The following is a 27,741-nucleotide window of genomic DNA, read 5'->3' on the forward strand; positions in this document are numbered from 1 at the left end:
TCACAAATACCTGGAGCACTATTTTTACCCCAGCACACCCAACAAACACCTCACACATATGCACACACATTGCACACTGCTCAACCTCCCTGTCCTGGCACCTCACTAACTTCTTCCTCTTATATGAACTTGTGGCAAGCCAGCTTCTTCAGCAAATTTAACAGACCCCAAAATCACACTGCAAGAGTTTTAGGAGTTTTAGTTCAAAAGCTAATTGTTTCCAAATTCTTATTCTCTCATCGTTTTTTGAAACTATCCACAAATGTCCTACAGCCACAAGCTTGTCACCAGGTACATGAGTGTCTACACTGTGGGCTCTTCTTTCCCAAGAAAGGGTGTGTTTCCAGTTTCCAGCAGGCCGTGACTGTCAGGGAGCCCTAGCAGTCACTGCAGGATTGTAGTCTCCCAGGGATCCAGCAAAGAGACTAATCTGGAAGCGTTTCGGGGCCACCAGCGTGTAGAATGCAGTGTGCAGGATACCCACGGGAAGGCGTTCTGTGGCTGAGCCTAGAGGAAACAGAAGTGGTTGGTGCGCACAAATGCGGAACTGTCCTCTTCCTACCGCCCTCTGACATCAGCCATCATCTCTCGCTACAATTTCTCTGCACTCAAATTAATCCCGGGCAATGAAAAATGAACCTCTCCCCCACCCTTGCATCCACCCTTCGCTTCACGCCCCCAGAGAAGAGTTCCTCTGTCCGGCAACTGGTGAAGGCTTTTTTCCAAATCACATGATCCAGGATGCAGGGGGAAAATCCTTCTTGGAACAGAGCTGAGGGCAGAATCGAATCAGATGAGGAGAGATAAGGTGTGATGTGGGGCAGACTATATAAAGCATGGAGCCAGGGCTGCAGCAAGCAGGCAGCTGTGGGGCCCTGTCCCCTGCCCCAGCCATGCAGATGCCACCCGACTCGGTGGCCAGCGCCTGGAGAAGCACGAGGTCCTGGAGAACCACAAGCCACAGCTACTTCTACCTCAGCACCGTCGCGCTGGTGTGCCTCGTTGTGGCAATGACGATCATACTGGTCCTGGTAGTCCAGAAGAAGGTGAGTAAACTTGTTTTTGCTTCTCTTTCCTTATTTATAATCTGTGCTTCTCTGGGAGAGAGAATAGAGAAATTGGGAGCAAAAAAATTAAAAATGCAAATAAAAAACTATGCATATATACAGACGTCGTAACAGAGAAAGGGGAGAGAGAAACAGGAATGAGTGCCTCGCACTAAGTTGTAACTTTTTAGAGGAATGTAACTGGACTTGAGCTCAAAAATTTCCAGATGTGAGCCAAAAGAGCAGAGAGGAACCACTGGCCTTGAGAAAGGACGCTGGAAGCCCAGCTGAGGCAGATCCTCGCAGTAGGCAGAGAGAAGTCACCTCTGTAAGGTGCTCAGCCTGTTTCTAGGGTAATGTCCCCAATCCATGCTCCCAGGTCTTCCCAGGCCTCTCTACTGCCGGGAGTTTGTTGTTACTGTTGGTTTTGTTTGTTGTTTGTTTTTAGTTTTTTGTGTTTTAGCTAAGTTTCAGACACTGTGGTATAGAAAAAACAAAGGAAGAGAAGCCAAGGCTCCCTCCAGAGCTCTGGGTACTTTAGTGTTAAAACCCACAAAAGAAATCGAAAGCTTCCGCACAAGTCACCAGCTTTGAAGAGCCTTGGGTGTTGAGAGAAACAGAGCAGAGGGACAGAAAATAGCGATGTTTTTTCACCCGTACCCTCGGAGATGCTCACACAACATGCAGGACCACGCTGACTTGGGAGATTTACTTTGTTTGAAATGGGGGAGGGGAGTAAGACAAAAGAACTGAAGGCAAAAGCCAAAATGTAGAAAATTAGAAACTCAGCCTCTAGAAAATATTGTACCGTCAACATGCACAACTCACAGGCTTGGGTGAGAGCCAGTCGTGGGGATTTGGGGACTGTATGAACGGCACCCATGTAGACAACTCCCTGGCCAAATGTGAATGCGTCTGGTACTATTTTGTAATTCTCACTCATCATCATATTATAATCTTCTAGACTTTTTTCTGGCTTCTGTTTTTTGTCTTGGACGAAAGGCTCAGCAACTTTCTAGCTGTTGAGAGAGAACTCGGGCCTTGTTGTCATCAAGTACTGACATTTAAAGGAAGTGTTGAGGTTACTCTTCCATGGGAGTGTAAGAATGGTGTTGTTGACATTTGATTTGGCTGTCAGGGCTAGTGGGGCTCATCACCTGCTCAGAATGACTCTCTAGACAAACCTTTGGGCACCTTCTGGACACACTTGCCACTGTCAGTGTGGTTTGGCCACAGAAATGTGCTGTTGTAAAGCAGTGGTCAGAAAAGACAGACTGTGGGTGCCTTGAGAAGGTCCTCAGCTGAACTGCTGAGTGTGAGGGAGAAACCCAGACGGGGAGGGGTGATGATGGTGATGTGAGAACCAGAGGGAACTCTGGTCCAGTCTGCTGTGGAAATGATTCCTGTGAACGCTTGACGGGCTTTTCTCTGCCCTGCGGCTGCAGCACAGAAAATGAAGCCCAGGCAGGGGACAGGGCTTGAAGTCAGCTGCCTTGAGCAAGAGGCACAGGGGGGGGCTGCTTAATTGCTTTTGATTGATCCATGGGAAGGCTGCTCCCTCTGCTTGCACTGACGGTGGCAGAAGAGTGGAAGGTCTTGGTTCCCACTTCTCTCTCTGAAGTTTATCCTCTAGGGCATCGATTTGACTTACCTCTGTGCCTGGGTATGGAAAGATGTACTTCACAGTCTGATTCTATGTTCTGGTGTGCAGTGATTTCCCAAATGGCAGCTACTTCGTCACAGGCTAGGGCTTTCCATCTTAACTCTTATGGCATAGAGAATCTAATGCTTTGTGTATATCATTTCTAGTATATTAACTGTGACGGGACCTAAGGAAATGTGAGGTCCCCAGGCCTGCGCTCTCAGGGAGACATCCAGTAGGAGGAAGGATGGGGACTTTGGAAACAGGTGGACTTGGCATCCGAAGAAGCTCAGGGGTAAATCTGTCAAAGAAACCAAAAAGAGGATCCAAAGAGTTCAGACTCAGATCCTAGTATTAAACACGGGTGGGTGATGGCCACACAGCATTCTCTGTGTGCCATGGGACTGGTTGGGGAACTGTGGGAACAGAATCGCTTTGCTGACATACACAGGACCACCTGAGAGCACCAGTGAGGGAGTCTTTACCCAGCAGACTGAAGAAGAAATCGGAGTCTGATCAGAGTGAGAAATAGGAACACTTTTCAAGGAATGAATGAAGTGAGGGAGAGCCGTCCCCCAGGACAAAAGCAGAGTCTGAGAAAGGAGATGGAGAAGGGTCAGTTAACCATGTCATGCGTGAGACTTGGCTAGAGGACCAAGAAGCTCCAAGTGAAAGCTCCAAAGGAGAGAGAAAAGGGAAACCGAGGCATCAATCTTAGTGTTTATCGAGTGTCTGCTTTGTACAAGACACTACTATAGACACCGAGTGTACAGCTTTAGCCAAGTTCCTGTCCTTGCACTGCTCATACAGTTTTCTCGTGATGTCTTCGAAGCCTCCTGCAATATCCGTACTTATTTACCTTCAACAAAACATTTATTATGAAATACATTCACATTGCTTGGGAAAACTAACTAACAGTTAAGAGGAAAGAAATTAAATGTTTCTCACACCTTGTCCTCCTAACAGCAACCTGTATTTGCAGAGATAGCTACCATGGACAAATTCCTGTGCACTCTTACATAAATATGAGAATCTACAAATACCCAACACACACATGTCATTCTATTCACCTGGGGTGTATCTTAGAGACCCCTCCATGTCTATGTGCAGAGCGTGCCTTGTGCCACTGTAGAACCACATCTCATTCTGTTGTGCCGATGCTTCGTGATTTAGCTGTGCCTTGGAGGGGGCTGTTCCATTTCCCTCTAGGACTTTTTGCCCTCTGTGCATTTTTTCCAAACCATTACTTATAAATAAAGGCCTAGGAATGGCAATAGAATATATATTTTGTTACCTAAATAAATGTTGTCTATCAGCCTCCACATAGGTGGTACTATCTTGAAAAAGGGAAGTCTATCGTAAAAGACACATCTCTTTACATCACGAAAGAAAGAAAGAAAGAAAGAAAGAAAGAAAGAAAGAAAGAAAGAAAGAAAGAAAGACTGAGTAACTCAAGTGTATGGATACTTTTCCCATAACCTTGGAAAGACTCCAGAGTCAAGATGAACTGTCAACCCACAGAGTAGAGCAAAATAAAAACTAAAGTAGAGCATATCTTATCTCCCCAGGAAAGAGAAATCCATGATGTCTCTGGATTCCCTGTCACTTTACAGACAGGTGTTTACATTTGAATAAAAGCTCTGGACCCTCATCCTTATTCACTTCTTTGCTTCCTAAACCAGGAGGCTGGGCTTCTCTAGGCCAAGGCAAACACACACACACCATCCAGAGTGGTACAGCCAAGGTCTCAGGTTGTCTGCTTTCCACATATTGTACACCATCTCTAGAAAGAGAAAGCAAGTAAGCCTGCCTTTCTCTTTTGAGAGAGAATGAGTGAGTCTGGGTCGAGAATGAAGTCGAGCGCTGACATGGGTGTGGTGATAAGTTGGGATAGAACTGGGGCTGTTAGCAGTTTGTTGTTCGATAGTAGATAGTGGAAGTGAGTTGAAGTGCCCTGGGACACTTTTTAAGTGACTCCCTGAATTTGGGTTCATTCTATTTAAGAATTTGTTTAACTAATTGAGCTTTTCCCGATGCTGAGAATTTTCTAAGGACCAAGCCCCACACAGGGTTTTGAGGGGAAGACGCACATGGACTCTTCCAGCTTGAGAAAATGAAGCCCATGAACTTGAGCTTCAGGCGGAATGTTCCGGAAAAAAAGAAGAGTAGTGACCTCTGCTTAGGATAGGGTGGCTTTTGTGCAGTAACTATAATGTAAGCTGAACCTGAGGAAATTTAGAAATGGTCTTTGGAAAATGTTCAAAACTGGTATGATAAAGCCCATGTAAGCTTCCACCTAAACTAATCAAGTACCCATCACATCCATGCTGCCCCTCTCAGCGTCAGAAAGCAAGCTGTAGGCAGTGCGGATTCCCTCTTTATTCACCATGACACTGTTCCTAGAGCGGAGAACGTTCCCGCTAACTCGGCAATTTTGCCTAATGGCATACAATCAAATACAGTCCATATTTCATCCCCATGTCTTCTGTGGCTGTTTTGTTTTATTGTTATTTGGAGAGTCTAGAATTCAGCCTAGGCTCACACACTGCCTTATGTGTGATAACTACTTATGTTTAAATCTGAAACATTGTGATTTAATGGGTAGCCCTACAGGGTTGGGCATCACATACCTGTGGTCCTAGCTATATTCAAAGCTAAGGCAAGAAGGTCACAAAGTTCAAATCTTCTTGGGCAATTTAATGAGACTCTGTATCAAAATAAAAACGTTTAAAGGCCTAGGGATATAATTCAGTGCTAGAACCTTGCCTAGTATAGGCAACAAGGCTTGAGTTCAATCTCCAAAACCACAAGAAAAATAAAATAAACAAGCAAATCAAAAATAAATTATCTTGAGAGCTTCTTAGAAATACAGACTTGGTTTGAGAAATGGCCCATTGGTTAAATCCCTTGCCACCAAACACAAGGACCTAAATTTGCATGTCCAACATTTAGGTGCACAATCGTAAACCCAATGTTCCTAGAACAAGATAGGGGCTAGAGACAGCAGAATCAAGTAGCTTCTCAACCAGTTAGCAGGTAGTAAACGCAGTAGTGACCAACAAAGAAACAAATACGGCAAAAGCTAAGAACTGATACTCAAGGCTGTCCTTTAACCACCTCAAGTACATCACTGCATATACATACTCACACTCAGACTCATGAATATTAACAGATACACACCCACACAATAATGCACACACAGAAAGGGATTAAGATTCCCTAGTCCCATACCAGAGCTACTGAGTCAAACCTTCATTTTAAGAATCTTCCCAGAACATCTTTAAAAACAAGAAAATTTGGCAAGCCGTGTGCTAACCCACATCACACCTACCCTCAAGTGTTGGTTTTGTGGCACTGACTATTCTGCAAGAGATGTAGTAGAACAACATGCGTTCTGGGTCTGCCTGAGGTTTATCCATGCTTGGTCTTGTTAGATCATAGCTAGGGGCATATGTCTGGTTATATATGGCTATATGTTTAGTCCTATCATTAAGGGACAGCTAGCCACATCTGATTTGTGAAGCACTCTTTCTTGGGAATTACATTTCTTGTGAGTGTAATCTATGAGGTGGCGCTCTGAAGATATGTCTTCCACTCAGCAGTCTGGCATTTTCTGATGATTCTTCCCTGAATCCTTTACCATCCTGAGGACTGATGACAGAAGATTACTACATGCTTTCATTCCTTCCGCTCACTCGCTATGTTATATAACGTGAGCTCTCCTTAGCAGGATAAAAGCAGGTGGAGGTGGGACCCAGCTAGTCAGGCAAGGAGTGGAGACATGCATGCCTCAGAGAAAGACAAACTGGATTGTATGAGTTACTGCAGTATGAACAATGGCCGTACTCCAGAGTAGACAAAGACAAAGCAGGAAGTGGAACTAGATAACAAAATACATTGATAGATGAAGCCAAGGGCACAAAGTACCAATTCTATCTTCAGAGCAGGAAGATTTCCTAATCTTGATCCAAGTTCAACTCCTCGGAGCCACCTTTCAAGATCATAAGTATCATACTTGGCTATTGTGCCGTGTCTTAAAGTCAGTAACGCTTATGGAGTGGGCCACGGCTCAGACATGCTAACATAGCCAGGAGACTGACTAGACAGACCTATGAAGTACCTCAGAGCTTACCTCAGACGCTCACAGGGTGGGCCATGGCTCAGATATGCTGACGTAGCCAGGAGACTAACTAGACCTAGTAACACCTCAGAGCTTACACACTGCATCAGAATCCCTAGTTTCATGAATGTCTCACAGGATGGTAAGTCTTGGAAAGTAGGAGAAATGCTGATTAAGTCACTGTGGTAGCAATTTCAGACCTGACAAACCACAAGTTCCCAAGACAAACACTTTCCTTGGCAGTCTTCGATGGCTGTCATTCAGTTTCCCCTTGGCTTTTGGGAAAACATGCTGCTTTTTTGTATGCCTGAGTCTAGTGAGGCAAGGCTGCATGTCACTGGCCTTCACAGCCAGTATGACAAAGTTTCTCATATCTGTGGTCTTTTGTGATCCTTAAGTCACTCCTCTATGTCTTAGACAACTTGGAATTCTGGGAATCTGGTTAAAGGCCATACAACAAGGCCCAGAGAGGATTTGGCTCCCAGAGCAACCTACGTTAAATCTTTAATCATCTTAGTGTAATGATAATAGAGATGTTCATGTGCTGTGAGCCAGAAACCCACCTTAGACGACAACAAAGCTGAAAGGCAGAGGGTCTGGAATTCACTCTAGAACATCCACACGTTGGTAGCCTTTGGTAACTTTCAGTAACAAAGGATTTGGTTTGAGAAGCAAATTTGGGAAGCCAGGAACTTGTACACATTTGTTCCGTGAGCTTCCAGGGAATTATGACAAATTAAATACATTCTAAGGCTAAAGCAGTCCCTCTCAAACAGCCACTGTTTTCAAACAATTGCTAATAATTTACATCTTGGTGTGACTCCAACAGCCAAGAGCAGGAATCACTGGCCCTCTAATCACAGTAATGAAAGGAGAGAAGAAAGCAGTGCTAGGCTAATGATTAAGGTGGGGTCATTTCACCTGGGGACAAACTAAGCACAACCATTCTTTCCTTACACAGAAAGAACTCTAGGACTGTTGGAATGCCCATCAGATGCCCACAGAGGCTAAAAGAAAAGAGGAAATATCTTTAAGGAAATGTATAAGGGGCTGGTAACCATGGTGACTGTTTTTCCAGAGCTACTCTATGGGGCTGAGACAACAGCCAGGGGGTATTCATTTGTTTGCATCTAGGTCAAGTCTGTGCCCTACCTTACCCAAAGCCAAGTCACTAAGCAGGATAGCTCTCCTTTCCCCAAGTCAAGGTCTTGAATTCCTGGGCAAGGTTTATTAAAACGGTTTCCAGACTGCACTCAGCATAGTGCCTGGGGTCTAAACAATCTCTGACAAAATCTAACAATAATTGTCATGTCTGATGAAGTGAGCAGTCATCATACCCTCAGGCTTTGCTTCTCCATCCTCCAATACAAGGACTGCTTGCAAAATAGGGAGAAAAGAACAATGAACTGTTCTGTCCTCGGCCAGAAGGAAACTCGCTGGAGAAGTTCAGCCCAGCGTTGGCCCTTGACTAGAGTAACTTGGCATCCTTCCTTACAAAATCAGCTTGAGGTTCTGAAAGATGTCTGGGCCTGTCTCTCACATTAACTCTGGAATCACATCGACTATAGGTAGCTAGAGGAAGCTGTAAAGACCTCGTGTTCTTCAACATAGGAACAGTCATACTTCTGTCCTGAATTCCCTGGACCCTGGATAAAGGATTAAGCTACAGAAACCTTTGCCAATGTTTTTGGCATTTCCCTGCCTAAAGAGAAAGAAGGAACTCTCAGTTAACAGGCAAAAGCAAGGCCTTCCCTTCCGTGACTGCACCGCCATCACATACAATTGATCCTCCTCCCAGATACACTGCTTATACCCTTGATGTTCAAAGCTGATGCTGTTCTGGAGACCAGGAGTATCAGCATCACCTGGGAACCTGTGAGAAATCATGACAAGCCAAGCTCTAACCAAACTTGCTGAATGAGAATTTACAGATCAATCCACATATAGTCATTCTCCTGGAGACTATCTTTCATCGGGCAATGAAAGCAGACAGAGACAGAGACCCAAGTTGGAACACCAGACTGAAATCCCAAGGTCCAAATCAGGAGCAGAAGGAGAGAGAGCATGAACAAGGAACTCAGGACCGCGAGGGGTGCACCCACACACTGAGACATTGGGGATGTTCTATCGGGAACTCAACAAGGCCAGCTGGACTGGGTCTGAAAAACCATGGGATAAAACTGGACTCACTGAACATAGCTAACAATGAGGACTACTGAGAACTCAAGATCAATGACACTGGGTTTTGATCCTACTGCACGTATTGGCTTTGTGGGAGCCTAGGCAGTTTGGATGCTCACCTTACTAGACCTGGAAGGAGGTGGGAGGTCCTTGGACTTCCCACAAGGCAGGGAACCCTGACTGCTCTTCAGGCTGATGAGGGAGGGGGAGTTGATTGGGGGGGGGGGAGGGATATGGGAGGCGGTGGCAGGGAGGAGGCAGAAATCTTTAATAAATAAATAAATTAAAAAAAAAAAAACAAGAAATTCTGTTTTTAAGCACTCTGGTCCTTTCATAGCTCTTCCACAACTCACAGTTATGATTCCATATTTTCCAGTAGGTCTTCAATGGCTGTGTTTATAAACTAGGTCCACAGTGTGTCTATATGACACAGTGCACACCACAGGTCACCCAAAGCTGAGCGAATGATTCGCTAGCGTCTCTGCCCCTGGGGTGGCTCTGCTGGTATCTTTTCTCCTGCCAGTCACTCTAGGTACCTAGTTGAATACAGGGCACTTGGTGCATTCAGTCCCATCAGGCTTCATCTAAATGGAGATTCCTTTCTTCGTGTGTTTGAACTTCATGTCAATCGAAAGTCATGCTTGGTACTGAGTCAGCTGCTTGATAAGTTTTGAAATGCTGCCTGTCGTCTGACAGAGACAACATAAAGGGGAATTTTGTGATGTCAGGTTTTCCTAAGAAGCATATGGGTGATCATGCAATCACAGACGTAAAACAGTATTATCCTCGTTCAGAACTCTCAGGTGAAAAACACAATCAGAAAACAAGAGGGGGGAAGGGATCTTCAAAGTCAATTTCCCATCCCTTCCCCTGAAAAACTGAGGCCCAAATTTATAAACTGTCTCCAGATCAGTGTGACACCCGGACTTGTATTCCCAAGGCCTCCCAGGCTGAGTGCCGCCTTTTGGACTAGAGAAAAGACCTACTTCTCAGATAACAGTGTCCACAGAAGGAAAATGACGGGGTTCCTGGGGACATAAATTAAAATGGTACCCCCAGATGGTCATCAGCCCTTGCTTGGCAAGTCTCATGGAGTCAGAGGCCACCTTCCAGCTTGGTAGAGATGGGGATGCTATTTTTCCCATGTGAATACTCGTCCTTTCTGTTCTGCATTGTTGTCTCAGAGAAGTGCACTAGAGGTGACTATGACCTACATGTCCAAAGGCAAATGTGACATTCCATTCCTTTATGGAAGATCTCTTTCATGCCCTCCTAGACTAACATTAGGTAGGAAGTGAAGGACGTTGGAAAGCTAGTCTCTGAGGAATCTTTTGGAAACTAGTGCCCCTCCATCTCTGTGGGCCACCTTCTCAGAACACTGTAGCTACCTTTCTCTTTTAGCCTCTCTGACCCCCAGCATAGTTTCCTCTCTAGCAGACAATGTTCCCATCAACCTCTTACCCATTTTACATAAAGTCTATGTAGACATTTATGATTATAATAGAATCATATGCAATACAATGTGAATGAATATACTTCTGTTTGTGCTACATATTTATAAATAGTTGTTCATTATAGCTGGACATAAGCTTGCAATAAATCTATGAGGTCAGAGAACCAGTTTATTACCATATCATCACAATCGTTGGAATATAAACACTAGTTAATACAGAATTTCCAAAAACCATCTAGGTAGAAAGATATTTTCCATGTATATTCACAACACTTAGAGATGAACCAAATATGGAAAGAAAAAAAGTGCATATATTTATTGACTTTATTTGATCTCATGTTGACTTAAGGGGAAAACCAGTCTCATGTGAGGAGAGGAAGAAAGCTCTCGACTGGGAGGTGGAAGCTTCACTTGTGGGCCTGAGTTCCGTGAACTTGCTGTGTACCCCTGGTACAGCCATCTTGTCCTGTTTCTTGTTTGTGAGATATGGATGTTGACCCTGCTCCTCTCTTTCCTTCTAGGACTCCACTCCCAGAACAACTGAGAAGGTTCCCCTGAAAGGAGGTAAGAGCTCAGATTTAGGATGAATCATTCACATGCCATCACAAGACGCAGTGCCTGCTTATCTACAAGAAATGCCATGACTGTCCGCAATAGGAGTGGGGCGGATGGAGGTGGGGGCTGGGTGAGCTGATGCTACTGACTTATCTGGGTAATTCCCAATCACTGTGCCTAGCCACACAACCTCCCACCTGCCTAACAAAACTCACCATTGGTGCAGCCAGGCTGTGGACTCTGGCAGGGACACAAGGCAACCTTGTATTTAGAGCTAGAAACACATTGAAATTTTCTTATTGAAAAATTGAAAAAAAATTAATATAACTGTATGTCCCACAAGGAAGTCTATTACACTTCCCTTAAGCAGAAATGACTGTGCTTGTCTCTCTGTGGTTCTAGAGGAGCCAATCAGAGCAAGCTCACAACTGCTTGGCATCACAAGCAGCATATAGATTGTCATGGTCAAATAACTGGTGATAGCCAAAATGCCTAACGAAGTTGAAGACCTGTGAAAACAGACTCATTCCCTCTACATTACCAGCCACAGAAGCTACTGATTAGCATATTGTCCCTACTAGTCCCTAAGGGCGTACATGCAGAGTTCAGATAATACTGAATATTAAACTCAAGATCATCTATCTAATGTCATAGCTCAGAGAAGGACAAATCAGACTTAGAGAGAGAGCAAGTGTCTTGCTCAATATCATAAGAGCTACACAAAAATGTCTACATCTCTCAGTTTCTCTACATTCAAAACATCAGTCCCCACCTAAATTCCACCCACAATATTCAAGGCCTGGGTAGCGAGCACAGATAATTACCCACAGAACTAAGAGAGGAAAGGGAAGCAGACAGGATAGTTATGAAGTCCCTCCCAGACACCAGGTAGAGATCCTGGGCATTCTTGAGACCAGAGGACGTAGAGAAACAGATGCAGGTCTTACACCAAGAGCACTGCACTTATCGTTTCTTTCCTTTAGGGCATCCTACTGGACACTTAGAAAGTGTGGGCAAGTAGCCCTGGATGGACAAGCATTCTGAATATTTTCAAACAAATAAATAACCTTAGCTTGATGAACAATATCTCAATATTGGCCAAAGTCACTTAGTCCCTAGAATGTGATATCATTTCCCATGCCTGAGCAAGGTAAAGTGGAAAGACCATAGACATTGTCTCTAGAGATCCAGACTGCAAATATTCCAGGCTCTGCACATCTTCTCATCTTGACTGAAATCAGTCCTGCAGTTTGCCGTGATTAGGAGAGACAAACAATTGTGCAGGCCTGACTGCTTTCCCTCTAGAACTCATTTACAGATTGAGCAGTGGTTGGATTTGACCCAGGGACCAGAATAGCAGACAGTGTGTGTGTGTGTGTGTGTGTGTGTGTACATATATAACATATATATATATATTTGTGATACAGGAAGTATATACAGTTAGACACTCTGCTAATTTATTACATATGTTCCCATGGAGCTTTTCAAGGAATGATCATCACCGATTAAAGATAATCCCTTCAGTCTATGCTTCCATTGTTCTCTGCCACCTCTACTTAGATATTTCTTAGTAAGACAGGAAGTTTCTATCTGGTGAGGGACAGGAGCCACCTCCCTTGGAAATAGTGCCAATGACAAAGATAGCCCTGATTAGGCATCAGGACCCCAGCCACAGTGAAGACATGTTTTTTGTTTGTAGACACACCAATCATAGGTTGCTAAATACAAAATTCCACTCCAATTAGCAGGTTATAGTTAGTACCAGATCACATGGAATAGGAAATAGAGAACAAAGCTTTCTTCTTGCCAGCTAGTCAGTTACACTTAAGGTGAAAACATTCTTTCTTGGAACTCACACCCTCCTGTGTTTTGGCGAAAATGCCCCTCCCTTCAGGGTAGGAAACTAATATATATAGATACCAGTTGTTTGCTCTGTCACTGATTTTGTTCTAATGATAATAAGAAGCAAAATGTCTTCTCTATGTTGCTCCCCAGATTTTTATTTGAGGGAGATATTTCTTTAGTTCATGAGATGGGAAATTTGGGGAACCGTGGGTCTGACCCTTTACAAGTTCCTTCCTTCCCTGGCTCATGATTCAGAGCATCAGAACAAAAACTAAAAATGACAAAAACTAGCTTCTGATTCAGTGTTTCTACAACCAGGTTCCGTTCATCGAGGCTGATGATACCCTACCTTTTCCCTACTTCCTTTGGGTAGGTCAAAGTCAGCCCCAAGAGCTAGGAGTACAGGCATGGGGTTATGCCAGAGACCACAGTGTGACAACTGTGAGAATCCAAGGTTCCCTCTGAGGAGCGAGCGCCCTGCTCCATGCTGCCCCTGACGCCCACTGTTAATGCACATCTGCACTTGCCTTAGCTCTGCAAACTGCGGCCATGGTAGCAAGGGGAGGGAGAAAGAATAACATCTGAGGGCAAAACCTGGCTCCCCACACCAGCAGGGTAGGTCTCTTTAGGAACTTCTTTTCTCCTCTCCAAACATCACTACTAAATATTCTAAAGTATTTGACATTGGGGCTGGGAAGAGTGCTCGCTGCACAGACTTGTAGGTAAGTAAAATGCCTACTGTAGCATGTGAAAGCTCCATCAAATCCCGTCGTCTGCAGAAAAACCAGGAGCACCTGTGTATACTTACAACCAGCACTGAGAAGGTAGAGACAGGAAGATCTTTGGGGCTCACTGACCAGCCAGTCTAGCCAAATCAGAAGGCTTCAGTTTCAATGATAGACCTTGTCTTAAAAAAATAAGACAGCAAGCTATTGAGAAAGCTATCCAGTGTTGACCTCTGACCTCTACACACATATACATACAGGAATACACACACACACACACACACACACACACAGTAGTAGAGTTCTTTGACACTTCCTGCAACTAGAACCCTCTTGTCCTGTATACAAAGACAGAAGGAAACAGCCTGACACTTGTCTGAAGAAAATCTGAAGCCACAGCCTCTTTCACCACCAAGCTGGGCTTCAGCATAAACAACAAGCAAACTGCCTTCTTTGTAAAGGAAAGAGGAGGAGAAGAAAAGGGAAACACTGTTAGGAGACATCCCAGGCAGGGAAGACCTACTTTCCACAGTTTCTGGAAAGAAATCCCTGGGGTGTCATGAGCTTTTTCCCAAGGACAGAAGCCACAGGATGGGGAGCCCTCAGTCATGACAGCTGTTGTAAATCTTCCACCTCCAGGAAACCCGCAGTGACCAGAGCCTGGGATGCAGGCTCTGCAGACATACCGAAATACCCTGGCACAGGATACCTTAGCAACAGGGAAACCACAGAAAACCACACCCGTGTTGGTAATGAGTCCTACCACAAACTTGCCATTCCTGGCCAGGATAGGCCCCAGGCAACTGCCAACCCACACTTACCCCACTTGAGACTTGTGGGGCATTCTGAGGGCTCAGATGGATTCATGGCCAAACAGAAGCCCTGGGAGGCAAACCGTTCCAGTATTCTTCTCACTGGGTTTAGTGCCTCCTGCAGGGAGCCTACCATAAACGTGAAGTGAACCAAAGTTCTATCTTCATTTTCCTCTGCGTTGAACCTCAGAACATCTGTCTGGTATGCTTTGCTCTCCCATGTTCCATGAAATGACCCTACCTTCTCCACATTCTAAGGCTCCTGTATCACTGTCCCAGTTCATAGTCAAATGTTCTGCTTCCACAGAATTTAGACTCTTTTATGTTCCTTGTGCGCTGGTCTTATTGGTCTAAATCTCAGATCGCAGCCCCCTTTACCTGGATTTCCCAGGAGTCTCAGCAGAGCCTTGCTTCTTTGTATGGCAATGTCTGCAGAAAGATTTGAGACCTGCAGAAAACCTAGCATGGCGGCAAGGGACAGCACAATGTCTCCAGGCGGGTGACACTGTGGGAACCTCTGAGACTCTGCCCTGTATGGCAGAAACTCTTCCAGCCACTAGAAACTTCTCGAAAGCTAGCATACTCTGTCATTAAGTTCTGGAACACAGGGGGCCACTGCAGCTTCTGGGTAGATTTGAGGTCGTGTGACCTGGGTTGATTCCATCCCTGTCCATAGAAAAAGATATCTTTTCCCTGCAAAGGTTGTGTGGTTCATGGGCCCCAGAGGTCCTGGAAGCCCGAAGGAAACTCAGACATTAAATGCAGGTTCTGGGGATCCCTTCTGCTCACTATCCAGTCTGGCTTGAACTCTGCCTCCAGCTGAAAATGGACCCCAAAGACAAACAACTAGACCAGAACATGGCATTCTTATAGTCCTGGTTCGGAACGTGAAGCAACTCTGTTTTCTCCCAGAGTCTTGTGTTTCCCACTTCTGAGGGTTTATCTCATGGCTAAACCATACGGTTGAAGCAAGGGACAGGTGGGTTTTGCTTCCAATATAAAATCTGTGAATTGAATAGCTATCCTAGAATTTTTTGACCATTTCATTATGTTGATTTTTTTTACGTTTTGGCAAACTGCCTCCCCAGCCTCTGCGACTCTAAGGGAAACATGGGCGTCCAAAGGGACTACATAGGAAGGGCCCTGTGAGAAAGCCATCCCGAGGTGTGGAAACTGAGCACCCAAGCTGACCAGGCTTTGCCCAGGACACCACTGACCCGGGCAGTCTATGGCCACGTGCCATACAGAAGCAGCACTAACGACAGAGATGACAGAGTGGCAGCCTTCCTTTCCCTCACAATCCCTTCCTCTCAAGAAAGTAAGAGAGCGGGCCCTGCTCCACTCTGAGGATTGGGGCTGTATTCAGAAGGTCTGAGTCTCCAGTTTGTTACTTTGTTCCCCTTTGCGGGACACTTTCCCTCAGCTTGTCCTGCAGGTGGGGGCAGTGGTAAGTTGCCTTTCAGCCAGTTACTGCACTGGCCACAAGGAGACTATTGAGACTATCTGTCCTCCATTCAGTCCGAACACTCTCCCTAAAATCCACTCTGACAGCCACTTTCTCTTACTCAAGGCAGAGCTAACAGGAGTCTGTCGAAAATACCCAGGAAGTGAGCCCTTCAGACTGAAGTGCAATGGAGTTCTGGAGAGGCTCTCGGAGGTTCTAAAGTCAGGCTTCCTAATCCTCACACCCAAAAAGAATGGGGGGCGGTAAGAGGTAGGGCAGGGGAGAGGAGAGAACAGGAAGAAGGTGGAAAGGCTGAAATTTGATGCTAGGATTGGCAGATAATTTGCAAATCTCTAACCCATTGGCTATGTCACCTTGTCCTATTATCCTAAAGAGAGCAAAGGAGGGGGAAGGAGGAGGAAGAAGGGCAGAAGTCCTAGACTTCAAACTGGTTGCTTTTTATACACAGTTCAAGCCCCAGATACAACATCTGTGATCCTGAATCCCTGCCAGCTAGGTAGCCCAGGCCCCAGGCCAGAGAAGAGGAACCAACTGCTTGGTACTGTTTGTGTGGTATATCAGTGTGAGCTAGATAGCAGGGCCAGTGGTGTACCCATGGCATTCAATCCTCTGGCCAGCTGCTGAGGTGTATATTATTTTCACCTTGGAGAAGAAAGAACAGTTCAAAGAGGCCCACATGCTTGTGCTAAGCCATTACAGCTAGCATGTAGCCAGGATGGGATTCAGACCCGGGTCTGAGCCAAAGTCTAACTTTCTCAGAGTGTTTCAGTGCTTCTTCGTTGCAATAATCTGAGCACTCTAAGGGCTCTTTAGAATGTTAGAAGAACTTGAAGGTGTTCCTTAAACACCAGGCCCCAACAATGCCAGTTCAACCTGCCTTCACTGTACACGAACTCCAGATAAGTACTCCTCGAGTCGATTATATTTACCGTACATACCACAACAGTTTGGGATTTAAAAGGCTTCCAGCTCCCAAAAACCTTCACAGGATTTATGCGAATTCCAATTTGACTTCAACCTTTTTTTTTAACCATCTCTGAGTTCAACAATAAGCGTGCTATTTATCTGGGGTTTCCCAAGTGCTGCCCTGAATCCAGAGCCATCAGCCATGTGCCCTTTACAAATGGCTTCTTACTTGCTCTTTATGTCTGTATCATAAATGCTCTCAGCCTGGTGGCATTAAAGGAAATGGTTAGATTTCAGGCCTGTGAAATGGCCCACCCCCTTTACCCCCACCCCAACTTGACCCCACCAGTTTAAGGGTTCGCTTTGGTCCCAAATGCTCCTGAGAGTGGAGATTCCTCTAGATGTCGCTGTTGGGACTTTCCTGAGTGCTCTCCAAGGGAGCTGAAACTAAAATGCAGGACTCTCCGTTTCTTCAAAGATTAAAATATTTCCAAGAAGTCCTTATACTTCCCTAAAAGTATCAGAAAGCCTCGAACAGTTGTTTACAGAATCTAGAAAGTCTAATCTGACAGTCAATTGCATGGGTTTCATTTTAGTGGCGTCTCGTTAGCCAGTCCTCTCTACCGTGCCACAGAGCTGCGCCAAGGTAACAAGAGACAGGAAGAGAGGGACCTCACATTTGCAGTGTCTCTGAAAGCCATGTGCTGGGCCGGCTGCCATTTGTAATCTTGATGTGTGTCACATCAGCCCCAGATCTGTGTTGTTACTGTCCTAACTTTGCTGGTACCAAAGCTGAAATCCGGGAGAGGGAAAGATGGAGCCAGAGCTTTCAGTGGAATAGCATGTGCTCTGAGAAGCGCCTTCTGCCTGGTCCCAACAGGAGAGGCTCTGCGGAGCATAAGCTGACTGTCATTTAGATGACATATCATCTGACTAGAAAGCCCAGTTACCCTGACCTTTGACTTGACCCAGTTCTGAACACAGACTTGAAGTTCTCTTTTGCCATTCTCCCACACTGCAGGATCGGGAAGGCCCCGGGGATGCTTTCCCAGCCCCTCCCTCCAGCTGTGTCTGAGACTTCAGCTGCACTGTGTGGAATGGCTGCAGACTCATTTCTTCCTCTAACAGCCCTGCTCCACAGGAAAACAGAGCCTAGCACGAGGAGTGAGGACAGCAAGTGTTCTGAGCCCAGTGCTAGTGATCTTCCACCTGCTATGAGGTCCCCAAACTCCACATCTCTGGGCTCAATCTTCCCTCTCATAAAATCCATCATCTCCACTCCCTTGACCCTTTGGACACAGCATTATAAATTCTCCAGGACAGGGTCTAGTTTTAAGTTTGCCACAATCCTTATCATCCAGTGCATGGTCTATTTCACTACCTTCAGCAATCTCCATCCCTACCCCCTTCTCTCCCCTCTTCTCTGGGGAAGGAGACACTGGGGTATCGTTGACATACCTTTCTCTCCAGTTTTCCAAAGCAAAAGATTAGTCCATCATCCCTCTAGAAGTCAGAACTTGTCAACAAAAAACACAAAGCACCAACTCCATCTAATTGAAAGCTCTGATTACCAAGACATTTATGGAGTCCCCAATGGTCTAAAGACAGATTGGCCAGCCAAAGAATCTGCAGTTCTAGACTCCCATCCTGTCTCTGTCTTAACTCACTCTGTGACCTAGGACTAGCTTGCACTGGGGGCGACACTGGGAGCATGGAAGGATGTGCTTGCCAACTGTGGACAGGGGCTCTTGCAGGCAGCTTCTCTTTCAAAAACCATATGAGATTCCTACAGAAGAAGAATGTTCATAACTTAGATTGCCACCGAGGTGAATTTTTTCTCTTCTGTCCCCTGGGGCTCTGAAAATCTGAACATGTGCAGACATGGTCTCCTACCTGGGGTTGGAGCCAGAACTGACATCCTGGCCCCAGTTCCCAGCCCCCCGCCACCCCACGTTGGTACCAGCACTGCAGAGATACAGCAGGTCTCTCTGTTAGAATCATCTAGAGAGACATTTCCAGATCGTTAGCCTACAGTGCTCTCCATCTAGATAGTAACATAAAATCGGAAAGAGAAATTCCCAGAATCTTAACACCCAACCCATCAATTTAGCCTCCACGTCCAGATAGTTCTCATATTCTATTTCTCAAACTAAGCCCCTCTAGACTCATATTCACTGGGAAAGCAGAGAACAGAGATTCACAGTCTAGGCACCCAATCCTCAAAGCTCTAGGGCCCCTGAAGGGTTCCTGCTGCATGGAGTCCCCTCTAGAAGTCTTCATATCCACTGTAGAATGTCTTATCATTGAGTAACAGGCTGATGAGACTTGAGCTACATGGCTGGTACCCCACACAACACTGTGTAGGTCATAACAAGAGTCCTGTGACTTTCAAAGCAACCTACCCAGTCCTTGATCAGACCTGGCTGGCCAAATATTCAAGCTTGCATCTCTCTGACTTGGGTTATAACTTAGGGTGTATGTGGTGTAGGTCTGTCCACCACTATGTGTGAGAAAGCACGTCAGAGGGGTGTTAGTCACTGGCTGAGGGCTTTTTAATCCTTCAGAAACCACTGAGATCTTTGGTGTTTGGGCCTCACCAAGAATCTGTTACTCTACTTCTCTGGCAATATGTCCAGGTGTGAAAGAACAGACATGCTGCCTCTGAGGTCTTCCTAAGCTCAACAGTGTGACTCCCTAGATAACCAGCTCCATTAACACCATTCTTAGAAGAAGCCCATGTTTCTCCTTTAGCATGAATTGATCCTTTAAGAAAAGTTAAAAAATGCCTGCCATTTGACTTCAGGAAATGCAAAATAAGATTGCTTTTTTCCATCGCTGGGTTTCTCAGAATTACAGCTGAGGTTACCCCACTATACACGTGAAGACCAAAGGGGGGAAAAACAGAAAAAAAAAAAACCCTGCATGTGTGAAAGGCAAGCCTGGGCTTGTACTTCTGCCACCATCCATTTGTAGATGCTCAGAGCTTGCAAATGTCACCACAAGCCACCTGATGCAAAGGGGCCTTTGGACAAGAGAGATAGAGCCTGTATTTTATGTGACATCCTGACTCTGGTCAAGGGCACGAGTCCTACTTTCCCAACTAACTGGCAGAACCTGTGAGAGTGGGATCAGCGTTCTTCCTGGAGGGGGGGGGGGGAGTCAAGCATCCCTGCTCACCACACCGATGTTCCAAGTACTGACTGAGTTGGTACCTACCAAAGGAGGTAAGAAATGACCCCAGCAGCAAATGCTTATGAAGGGTCTTCTTGCCTGAGCAGCAGGAGAGACTAAACAGCAGTCTCTGCCAGGGTGTGTTTCAAAGGACTTGACGGAGGAAGGGATTCCAGGGGCAGGAACTGGAGGTCTTCAGGCAGAAGCATATCTATGTGGTTGTTTGGGGAATCAGCAAGCCTCCAAATTCCAATGGGTGGGAGAAAATGTGTTTGGGCATTAGAGTCTCATTGGCTGAGTTTTAATCTCCAGCCTACCAGCAACTAGCTGTGTGGCTGAGAATAAGCAAGTTAACGTTTAAAGCCTAGAGTTTCTCATATCCATGATGGAAACTACTATAAACTATAAACTGTCTTTCACAGGACAGTTGTGAAAATGAAATGAAATCATGGCTGTAACGTGTTCAGCAAAGTACCACAAAAAATAGTCAGCATTAGCTATGATGCTGGTAGTGATGGTGACCTTGTTTACTCTAAAGACACAGAGTAAAGGGGGATGAGGGATGGTACAGGCTGCAACTAGAGAGATAGGGAGGAGTCAGAACCCAAGAAGTCATGGATACCACTCGTGGGAGCTGTAGGTAACAGAAATCAGAGTGTGGTTACCAGCAAAGAGAACCAGATTTGCATTTCTCTGTTTCCTTCTGGTTGATGTTCCACAACCTCCAAGATCACAGTGGACAACAAGGAGTCTACCGCAGTCACAATCCATTCAAATATCACACTTTGGGATCGGGGTTCTGATTATACACACTCATGTCTGTGCAGGGCAGCATCAGGCCTCACAAGAACACTGCTTAGATGATGCGCATGGATAGGATCGAGAGGATGAATGCTGGCCGTCAGCCCTTGCGGAGCCAGATGCTCCTGTGGGGCCCGAGCAGATGGGGAAGAACACTGCCCCCACTTCTGCTGGGGCTTCCTCTGGTAGTGAACTTGCTCGGACAGCAGAGGGAACTCTTCACTCAACTTTGAACCACTCACAGGTTCCAGGAATTTTCTCAAATCTGGGCAGAGAAAGCAAGGGGATGGGCGGGGTGGTCATACTACTCAGAGACAGAATAAGAAAGCACAGCAGGGCACAGGCCCTAGTGCATGAGCTCGTGCCTGTTAGTCTCTTATGGCTGGACTGAATGGTTATCTCTGATGACATCATCAAAAAGACATCAGCATCAGCTTACAGACAGGGGCGCCAGGGCCCAAAGAAGAGAAGAGATTTGCTCAAAATAAATCAAATTCATGAGTCATTACAGAAAATGTATAACTTGGTTCTTATCATACAAAATAGCTTGTTACAATAAGAAAGTTATCATCCTTAGTGAAGACATTAAAAATACTTATATTTCTCAGATGCTGTAATGACACAAATACTGTGTTTGCCTCAACCAAAGAAGCCCCAGATGGGAGGCTTCCTGTAAGATGCCAGTATTGCTCTGTCCTCTTAAAATTGAAAGGGATTTTTTTTTATCTTTGTTGTCTAACCGGGTGGCCTAAAGAAAGAATTCCATCTTCTAGAATGAGACAGATGTAGGGAATCCTCACATTTTCACCTGTTTACTTGGATTTAAGAATGTCCTTGAGTGTCTTCATAAAAGTTGATCCTGGCTTAGTCTGAGAACCAGATTAGCTGATGCAGGTAAAAGCCGTGAGCCTAGTGTCCACACAGCAGGCTGGGGAGCAGTAGCTCCATCAGTGTTGCTGTTGGGAAGACCGGTGTTTGGGCTGAAGGACATGAGGTTCCAGCCTCCCTCCACCTATTAGAGATACCCAATAACACCTTTCATGAGGACTGTCAGAAATGGGGACCAATACACTATGGCAAGTCGGATCGTATTTGTTTAACTTCCATAATCTTCTATAACAACCCAAGTAGCAGTAATAAATAAAAAATAAACTCCAGAAATGTAAAAATCTTAAGCCTTTTAACAGAAAAATGAAAACCAAAGCTTGGAGTTGTTTTCATTTAATCCCACAAACGGTAGTAAATGGCCGTCTCCAAGGGTCACGGCAAAGAATATGGTTGTCTGCAGTTCCCAGAGAACCACAAGATAATTCACACCTGATCTTGTTTGTAGGAAACTGCTCGGAAGACCTCTTATGTACCCTGAAAAGAACTCCCTTCAAGAAGTCATGGGCCTACCTTAAAGGTCAGTAACCATAGACAGAAAAATCTAACCCTGCAAAGGCCATGCCCTGTGCCAATTTGTACCCCAGAAGACACAGTTAGAGTCCTCTAGCTAAACCTGACTCACGCATGTGCTCTTAACTAACATCATACTTTTCATAAATTGAATTTGAATGTCTTAGATGAAAAAGATGAGAGTATTTCTCTCCAAAGGTACAAGATTCTTCTTTCCTTAGCCCCATTTGCTGAAAACAACAACAAAAAGTTTAGTTGTAGGTTTAGAAATGGCACAATTCAAATAAATAGATAACCATGAGCTTGGAGACCACAGACAGATGGACAGACGTTCAAAAGCTCCTTCAGCAGGTGGGAGCCACTGCATCACCCATCTGTGCCTCCTACCTGGCCTTTGAAGACTCTTTTGTCCCTCACCTCCATCACCTCTCCCTTCTCCCAATACCCCACAGCTGTGCACTTGTCTTCTCAGTTGGGCCAAGTCTTTTCCCCAGTGTGAAGAAAAAACAGCCTCCATCTCTACCTTTTCCAAGTTCTTCTCAGGGGAACCACAAAATTGTCTGGTCCTCAAACTGATAGCTTAATGAACTTCTTAGAACAGGGCCTGTTTGCATACTGCGGTGTCCTTCAGGTGAGAGTCCCTTGTAAATGAGCAAGTAAGAGGCACTTAGAGCATGAAAGAATGAACTACGGAAGAGATGGCCAAGATTCTCTGAACAGCCGTTTTGCAGCCAGATTGGTTCATGCCTTTCAGTTGAATCGCAGCAAGGTTAAAGAGAAAGCGTTGAATCAACTTAAACTAGCACACCAGCTTCCCAGGTCTGGACACACCTTTACCAGTCAGTACTAATTTTCATTTGTTAGGACTCAGAGAATTGGCTTTCACACAAACATTTTAGCTTAGAGGCTCTGTTGATTCTCTGTCTTTCTAACAGTCTTAGGTGGCAGGCCTCTCACTGTGCATGTGAAAAGCCCGTGCAAGGATGTTTGACTGCGTTTTAAGGAAAGGATACATTCAAAACTTCAGACCAAGTTTAAAGGTGTATCTTATTTTTTATTAGAATATGTCAATTGCCTGCCATAATGGGTTTCATTGTTGACAGTTTCATGCATGCACAAAACATACTTTGATTTTATCTTGCACGCAAAAGTTAACAGGTTCTCCTGAGCCACTCAATACTAAAACTGAACAGTATTGAGTGTCACCTCTCTGACATCATCTTCAATGCCTATCAAACCAGTAGTCAACACTAAATGCTCACTCGTGACAAATGACACAATAGCATAGACCTTGTTGCAAACTACAGTCCAGATAGGCAAGGTCTAAAAGAGAAAGGAGCCAGGGAAGTGACTTTGGGGTAAAAGCCAAGCAGCCTCATGTTTACAATGCCAGGACTGCCAAGGCAAGGACAAGGTATCCCTGTGGCACATTGGCTGACCAACCTAATCTATTTGGCAAGATTCTGGCCAATGAAAATCTCTGTGTCAAAAACACATGGCAATGGGCTAGAGAGATGGCTTAGCAGTTAAGAGCACTTGCTGCTCTTCTAGAAGACCCAAGTTCAGTTCCCAGCACTGACATCAGTGTCTCAAAACTGCCTGTCTTAAGTTCCATCTCCAGAGTATGTTATGCCCACCTCTGGCCTCCAAAAGCACACACACACACACACACACACACACACACACACACACACACTGCATATAGTCATATACATACACACAAATACAAATAAATCTTTAGGAAAAAAAAAGAAACAAGATACGTAGTGTGTTAAGAATGATACCCAAGGTTGTCCTCTGGGTTAAATACACACATGTACACGTGTGCACCTGCACCTAAACACATTCATGGATCTAATACAAACACATATACACATAGACACTGAAAAAAGTAAAAAGAAAATACCAACAATCATATGTGATAGAAAATAATTAAAACCATCTGTAGGTGCTGCCTTCCTTTGAGAAACCCTCCTTCTAGGTCTTTCCTTTTCCTGCACTGTGTTGTATGTGATCCAGCCCTCCAGCTTTGAGCATTAAACAAAACAAAACAACAACAACAAAAAGAAATGACAGATGGTGTTCTTTCTGTGCCTTCCTAAATAGAAACAATGAGCTATGAAAGAATATTCTAGAAAGAGTACTTCAGACGGTGTTAAATGTGTGGTACAGTGGGCAGTGTTCTAGACAACAGGGTTGCTGAGTGGGAACCTTGAACAACAGCTTTCCAGGCTATACCTAACATGTAATAATTCTGCTTCTACCATTCCAGTGTCAAAACAGCTCAACAGTACCAAGCTGTCATGGAACCAAGATGGCCACATTCATGGAGTCGGATACCAGGATGGGAGCCTGGTAGTCCAGGTCCCGGGCTGGTACTTCATTATCTGTCAACTGCAATTCTTCGTGCAATGTTCCAATCATTCTGTGGACCTGACATTGCAGCTTCTCGTCAATACCACGGTCAAGAAACAGGCACTGGTAACAGTGTGCAAGTCTGGAATGCAAACCGAGAACATCTACCAGAATCTCTCTCAGTTCTTGCTGATTTACTTACAGGTCAACTCCACCATTTCAGTCGTGGTGGATAACTTCCAGTACGTGGACACAAACACCTTTCCTCTTGAAAACGTTCTGTCCATCTTCTTATATAGTAGTTCAGACTGAATAGTCGCTCTTGGCCTTCTGGTAGAAAAACGCTGTCTGCCAGACAGCACTTCATCTGTCCAAATGTGGGCAACAAGAGAGTGTTAGTGCAACTGAAACTAAGTGTGTGAATTAGTGTACTCTCCTTCTGTCCTTGGGAAATACAGAGCCTTGAAAGGTGAAGTCTCTTTCAGATGGAGAGCAAGGAAGGGATATAGTGTGTGGACAGACACTCACATGGGCTCTAGAAAAAGCCGGGTAGCCCCAGTCTAACCACTAATTCATTGTTTGATCTTGAACCTTTTTCCTCCCCCTGAAACTCAGGGTCTGAATCTGAAAGGCTAGGAGGTGGATTTGTTTCTCCCCAGTGTTTCCTTCATCTCAGAAGATGAAACTTGTGAGCTGAGGTTCCAAATAGAGTTCTGGAAGGTCCCAAACAGAGACAAGCCCCACATGTCATGATGAAACTGATACCACCAGGAATATTTGTCTGCTCATCATCTCAGCAGATCCAGGGACTTCCATGCTGCCATGTAGAATGATACTCTATGAGCTTGGAATGCCAAGGTGATTCTGTGTCTTTTCTAGGGAAGACCTGCTGACATCTCCTGGGATGTGCATATAGCATTCCCTGCTTCAAACACCTCTTAGTCCATTCTTCGTGTGGCTTTTAAGTCCCCGAGAAAGTTGTTGACAATGAGGATTGTGAAAAAGGGAGTCCTTCAGGACAGCAAACAGCAAGAGCCTCTCCTGACCTGAATGGCCACTTAGTTCCCCAGTCTGGTCAGGCTTAAGATTTCTGCACCCTTGTGGGGGTCAGACTTTGACAAATCATTTGAATTGATGTGGGAGCCTCTAGGAGGTGGTACACTTTAGCAAAGAAAGCAAGTCCTGCCTGTCCTGTATGAAAGGATAGAGAAATATGAATTTCTCTGAAATAAAAGAGGAGAAAGTTTTTAACAGAAAGCCTAGGAAAGAGTTAAAATTATAAGAAGAAAACTCAGCTGTTTGATGTGTGAGCAGAACACAAGAAAACAAAGCAGAAAGGAAGGCTGCCTACAATTCTCCTCCTTGCTCCCTTCTGCAGGTATTGGAAAAGGAATTGCATTGTATAGGTCAAAAAGAATCAAGTGTTTTGGACACAGTGCTGGAGAATAAGGGGACCTGCAGTGTCTGTGCTGGACTCAAATGTGGGGCAAGTGAATCTTAGCTTAAGTCAACTAAAAAAAAAAAAAAACCTTGTAGAAAAGGCACATGTAACCTACATGAGAACTAAACAAATGTTCTACCCACTCAGATTCTGAGTCAAGAAAGATACCATTTTTGTTTTTCAAAGACTATCCTCTGGGCAGAGGTACCTGACCTTTACACTATGGTTTGATCTGTTTCTAATTATAATCTCTATAAAGGTTCAGAAAAGAGGGCACTTCAATTAAAAGAAAAAGTGAAATGTGGAAAAATGAAAATAAATAATAGAAATTAATTATTGATAAGGCAGCCGGAATGGAAACAGGGAGTGCACAATCCGGGGATTATGATACTTTTGAGGGGATTCCTGGCACATCTGCAGTAATTATATTTTTCATTGATGTGACAGAGTACCTGCTAGACACAACTGAAGAGAAAGATTATCTTGTCTTACACTTCAGGAGAGGTCACAGTCCCCTCGGCCGGAAGACATGGCAACAGGAGTGTGGGGAGCTAGTCACGTCGGATCCACAGTCAGGAAGTAGAGAGAGATGGACACCAGTACCCATCGCACGTCCTCCTTTTCTCGATTTATTCAGTCAGGGATTTTTCATGGTACAGCTGCCCACATTCAGGATGGGTCTCCAATCCCTAGTTGAATCTCTCTAGAAACATTCCCACATAAACAACCAGATGTGTGTCTCCTAAGAGACTTCAAATCCTGTCAACTTGACAATTATTGTCATCACACATATGTAAGTGGACATGCTTTTCTTTCTTTCTTTTTCTTCTTTCTATTTTTGTTTTGTTTTGGCTTGGTTTGGTTTTTTTTTTCTTGTGTTTTGAGACAGGGTATCTCTGTAGCTTTGGAGCCTATCCTGAAACTAGCTCTTGTAGACCAGGCTGGCCTCAAATTCACAGTGATCTGCCTGCCTCTGCCTCCCGAGTGCTGGGATCAAAGCCGGTGAGCACATTTTTCTAACTGGATACTTAGGCTACCTAATACATATTCTTATTTAATTAAAATTCAGTGATTTTCCACACTGTACACTCATATGCTCCTCTTATACTCTACCCACAGCATGTACACACACATGTGTGTGTGCGCGCACATACACACACACACACACACACACACACGCCCAGCCTCATCCCGCCCTCTAGGAATGGCTCCCAGCCTCCTGACTCCTGCTCTGCTGTTCTCACCCTCCTTTATTGGGCCCCTGTAGCCTTGGTGAAGTTTCAGGTCATATCTTTCCAGCCCTGCATCCAGGGAATCCTTCATCCCCCTTCTCTACCCCAGCCATCTCCAGCTTCTGTAGATTGGTCCATGACCAAGTCACAGAAGAGGGTTGGAGGTGTTAAAGTTAAACCATAGATGTTTATGATCAAGCCAATAGCATTTCTTGATTGAAACAATAAAGCTTATTGTTCGATTTGTACCTATTCACATGTATAGGTGTACATGCAAGTGTACAGGTATGTTCGTATATACACATGTATGTTTGCATATGCTTTTCCAGTCATGTTTTGTATAACATCTGCTTAGCCTGCTTAGGGGGAGGAAGCCTGACTTTTGTTTGAGCATTGCAAAGCTTGTATATGATTATATATTTATTTTTAATTAAGAAGATAAGTGAAAATAATATTTCTCCCAGGCTTCATCAGCTTATTTAATAATTATTAATATTTCACCATATTTACATCTGAGTCTTTGAAAATAAGAAAAATGCAGCTAGAGCTTCTCCGTACTCTCCCATCCCCCACGCTCTCTCTAGAAGTCTGTG

At 44.8% G+C, this 27,741-nt stretch overlaps 1 protein-coding gene across 1 annotated transcript; it reads left to right on the forward strand.

The window, feature by feature from the left end:
- The first annotated feature begins 592 nt into the window (after window positions 1-592).
- Window positions 593-27,741, forward strand: Tnfsf8 (TNF superfamily member 8). Its single transcript, XM_050121793.1, has 4 exons — window positions 593-1,046; window positions 10,964-11,006; window positions 22,056-22,127; window positions 24,393-27,741. The coding sequence occupies exons 1-4, from the start codon at window positions 837-839 to the stop codon at window positions 24,785-24,787; spliced, it is 720 nt and encodes a 239-aa protein (XP_049977750.1). The 5' UTR covers window positions 593-836; the 3' UTR covers window positions 24,788-27,741.

Source organism: Alexandromys fortis, unplaced genomic scaffold, assembly GCF_014885135.2.
Source record: "Alexandromys fortis isolate MF-2015 unplaced genomic scaffold, M_Fortis_MF-2015_v1.1 scaffold_183, whole genome shotgun sequence".
Taxonomy (NCBI): Eukaryota; Metazoa; Chordata; class Mammalia; order Rodentia; family Cricetidae; genus Alexandromys; species Alexandromys fortis.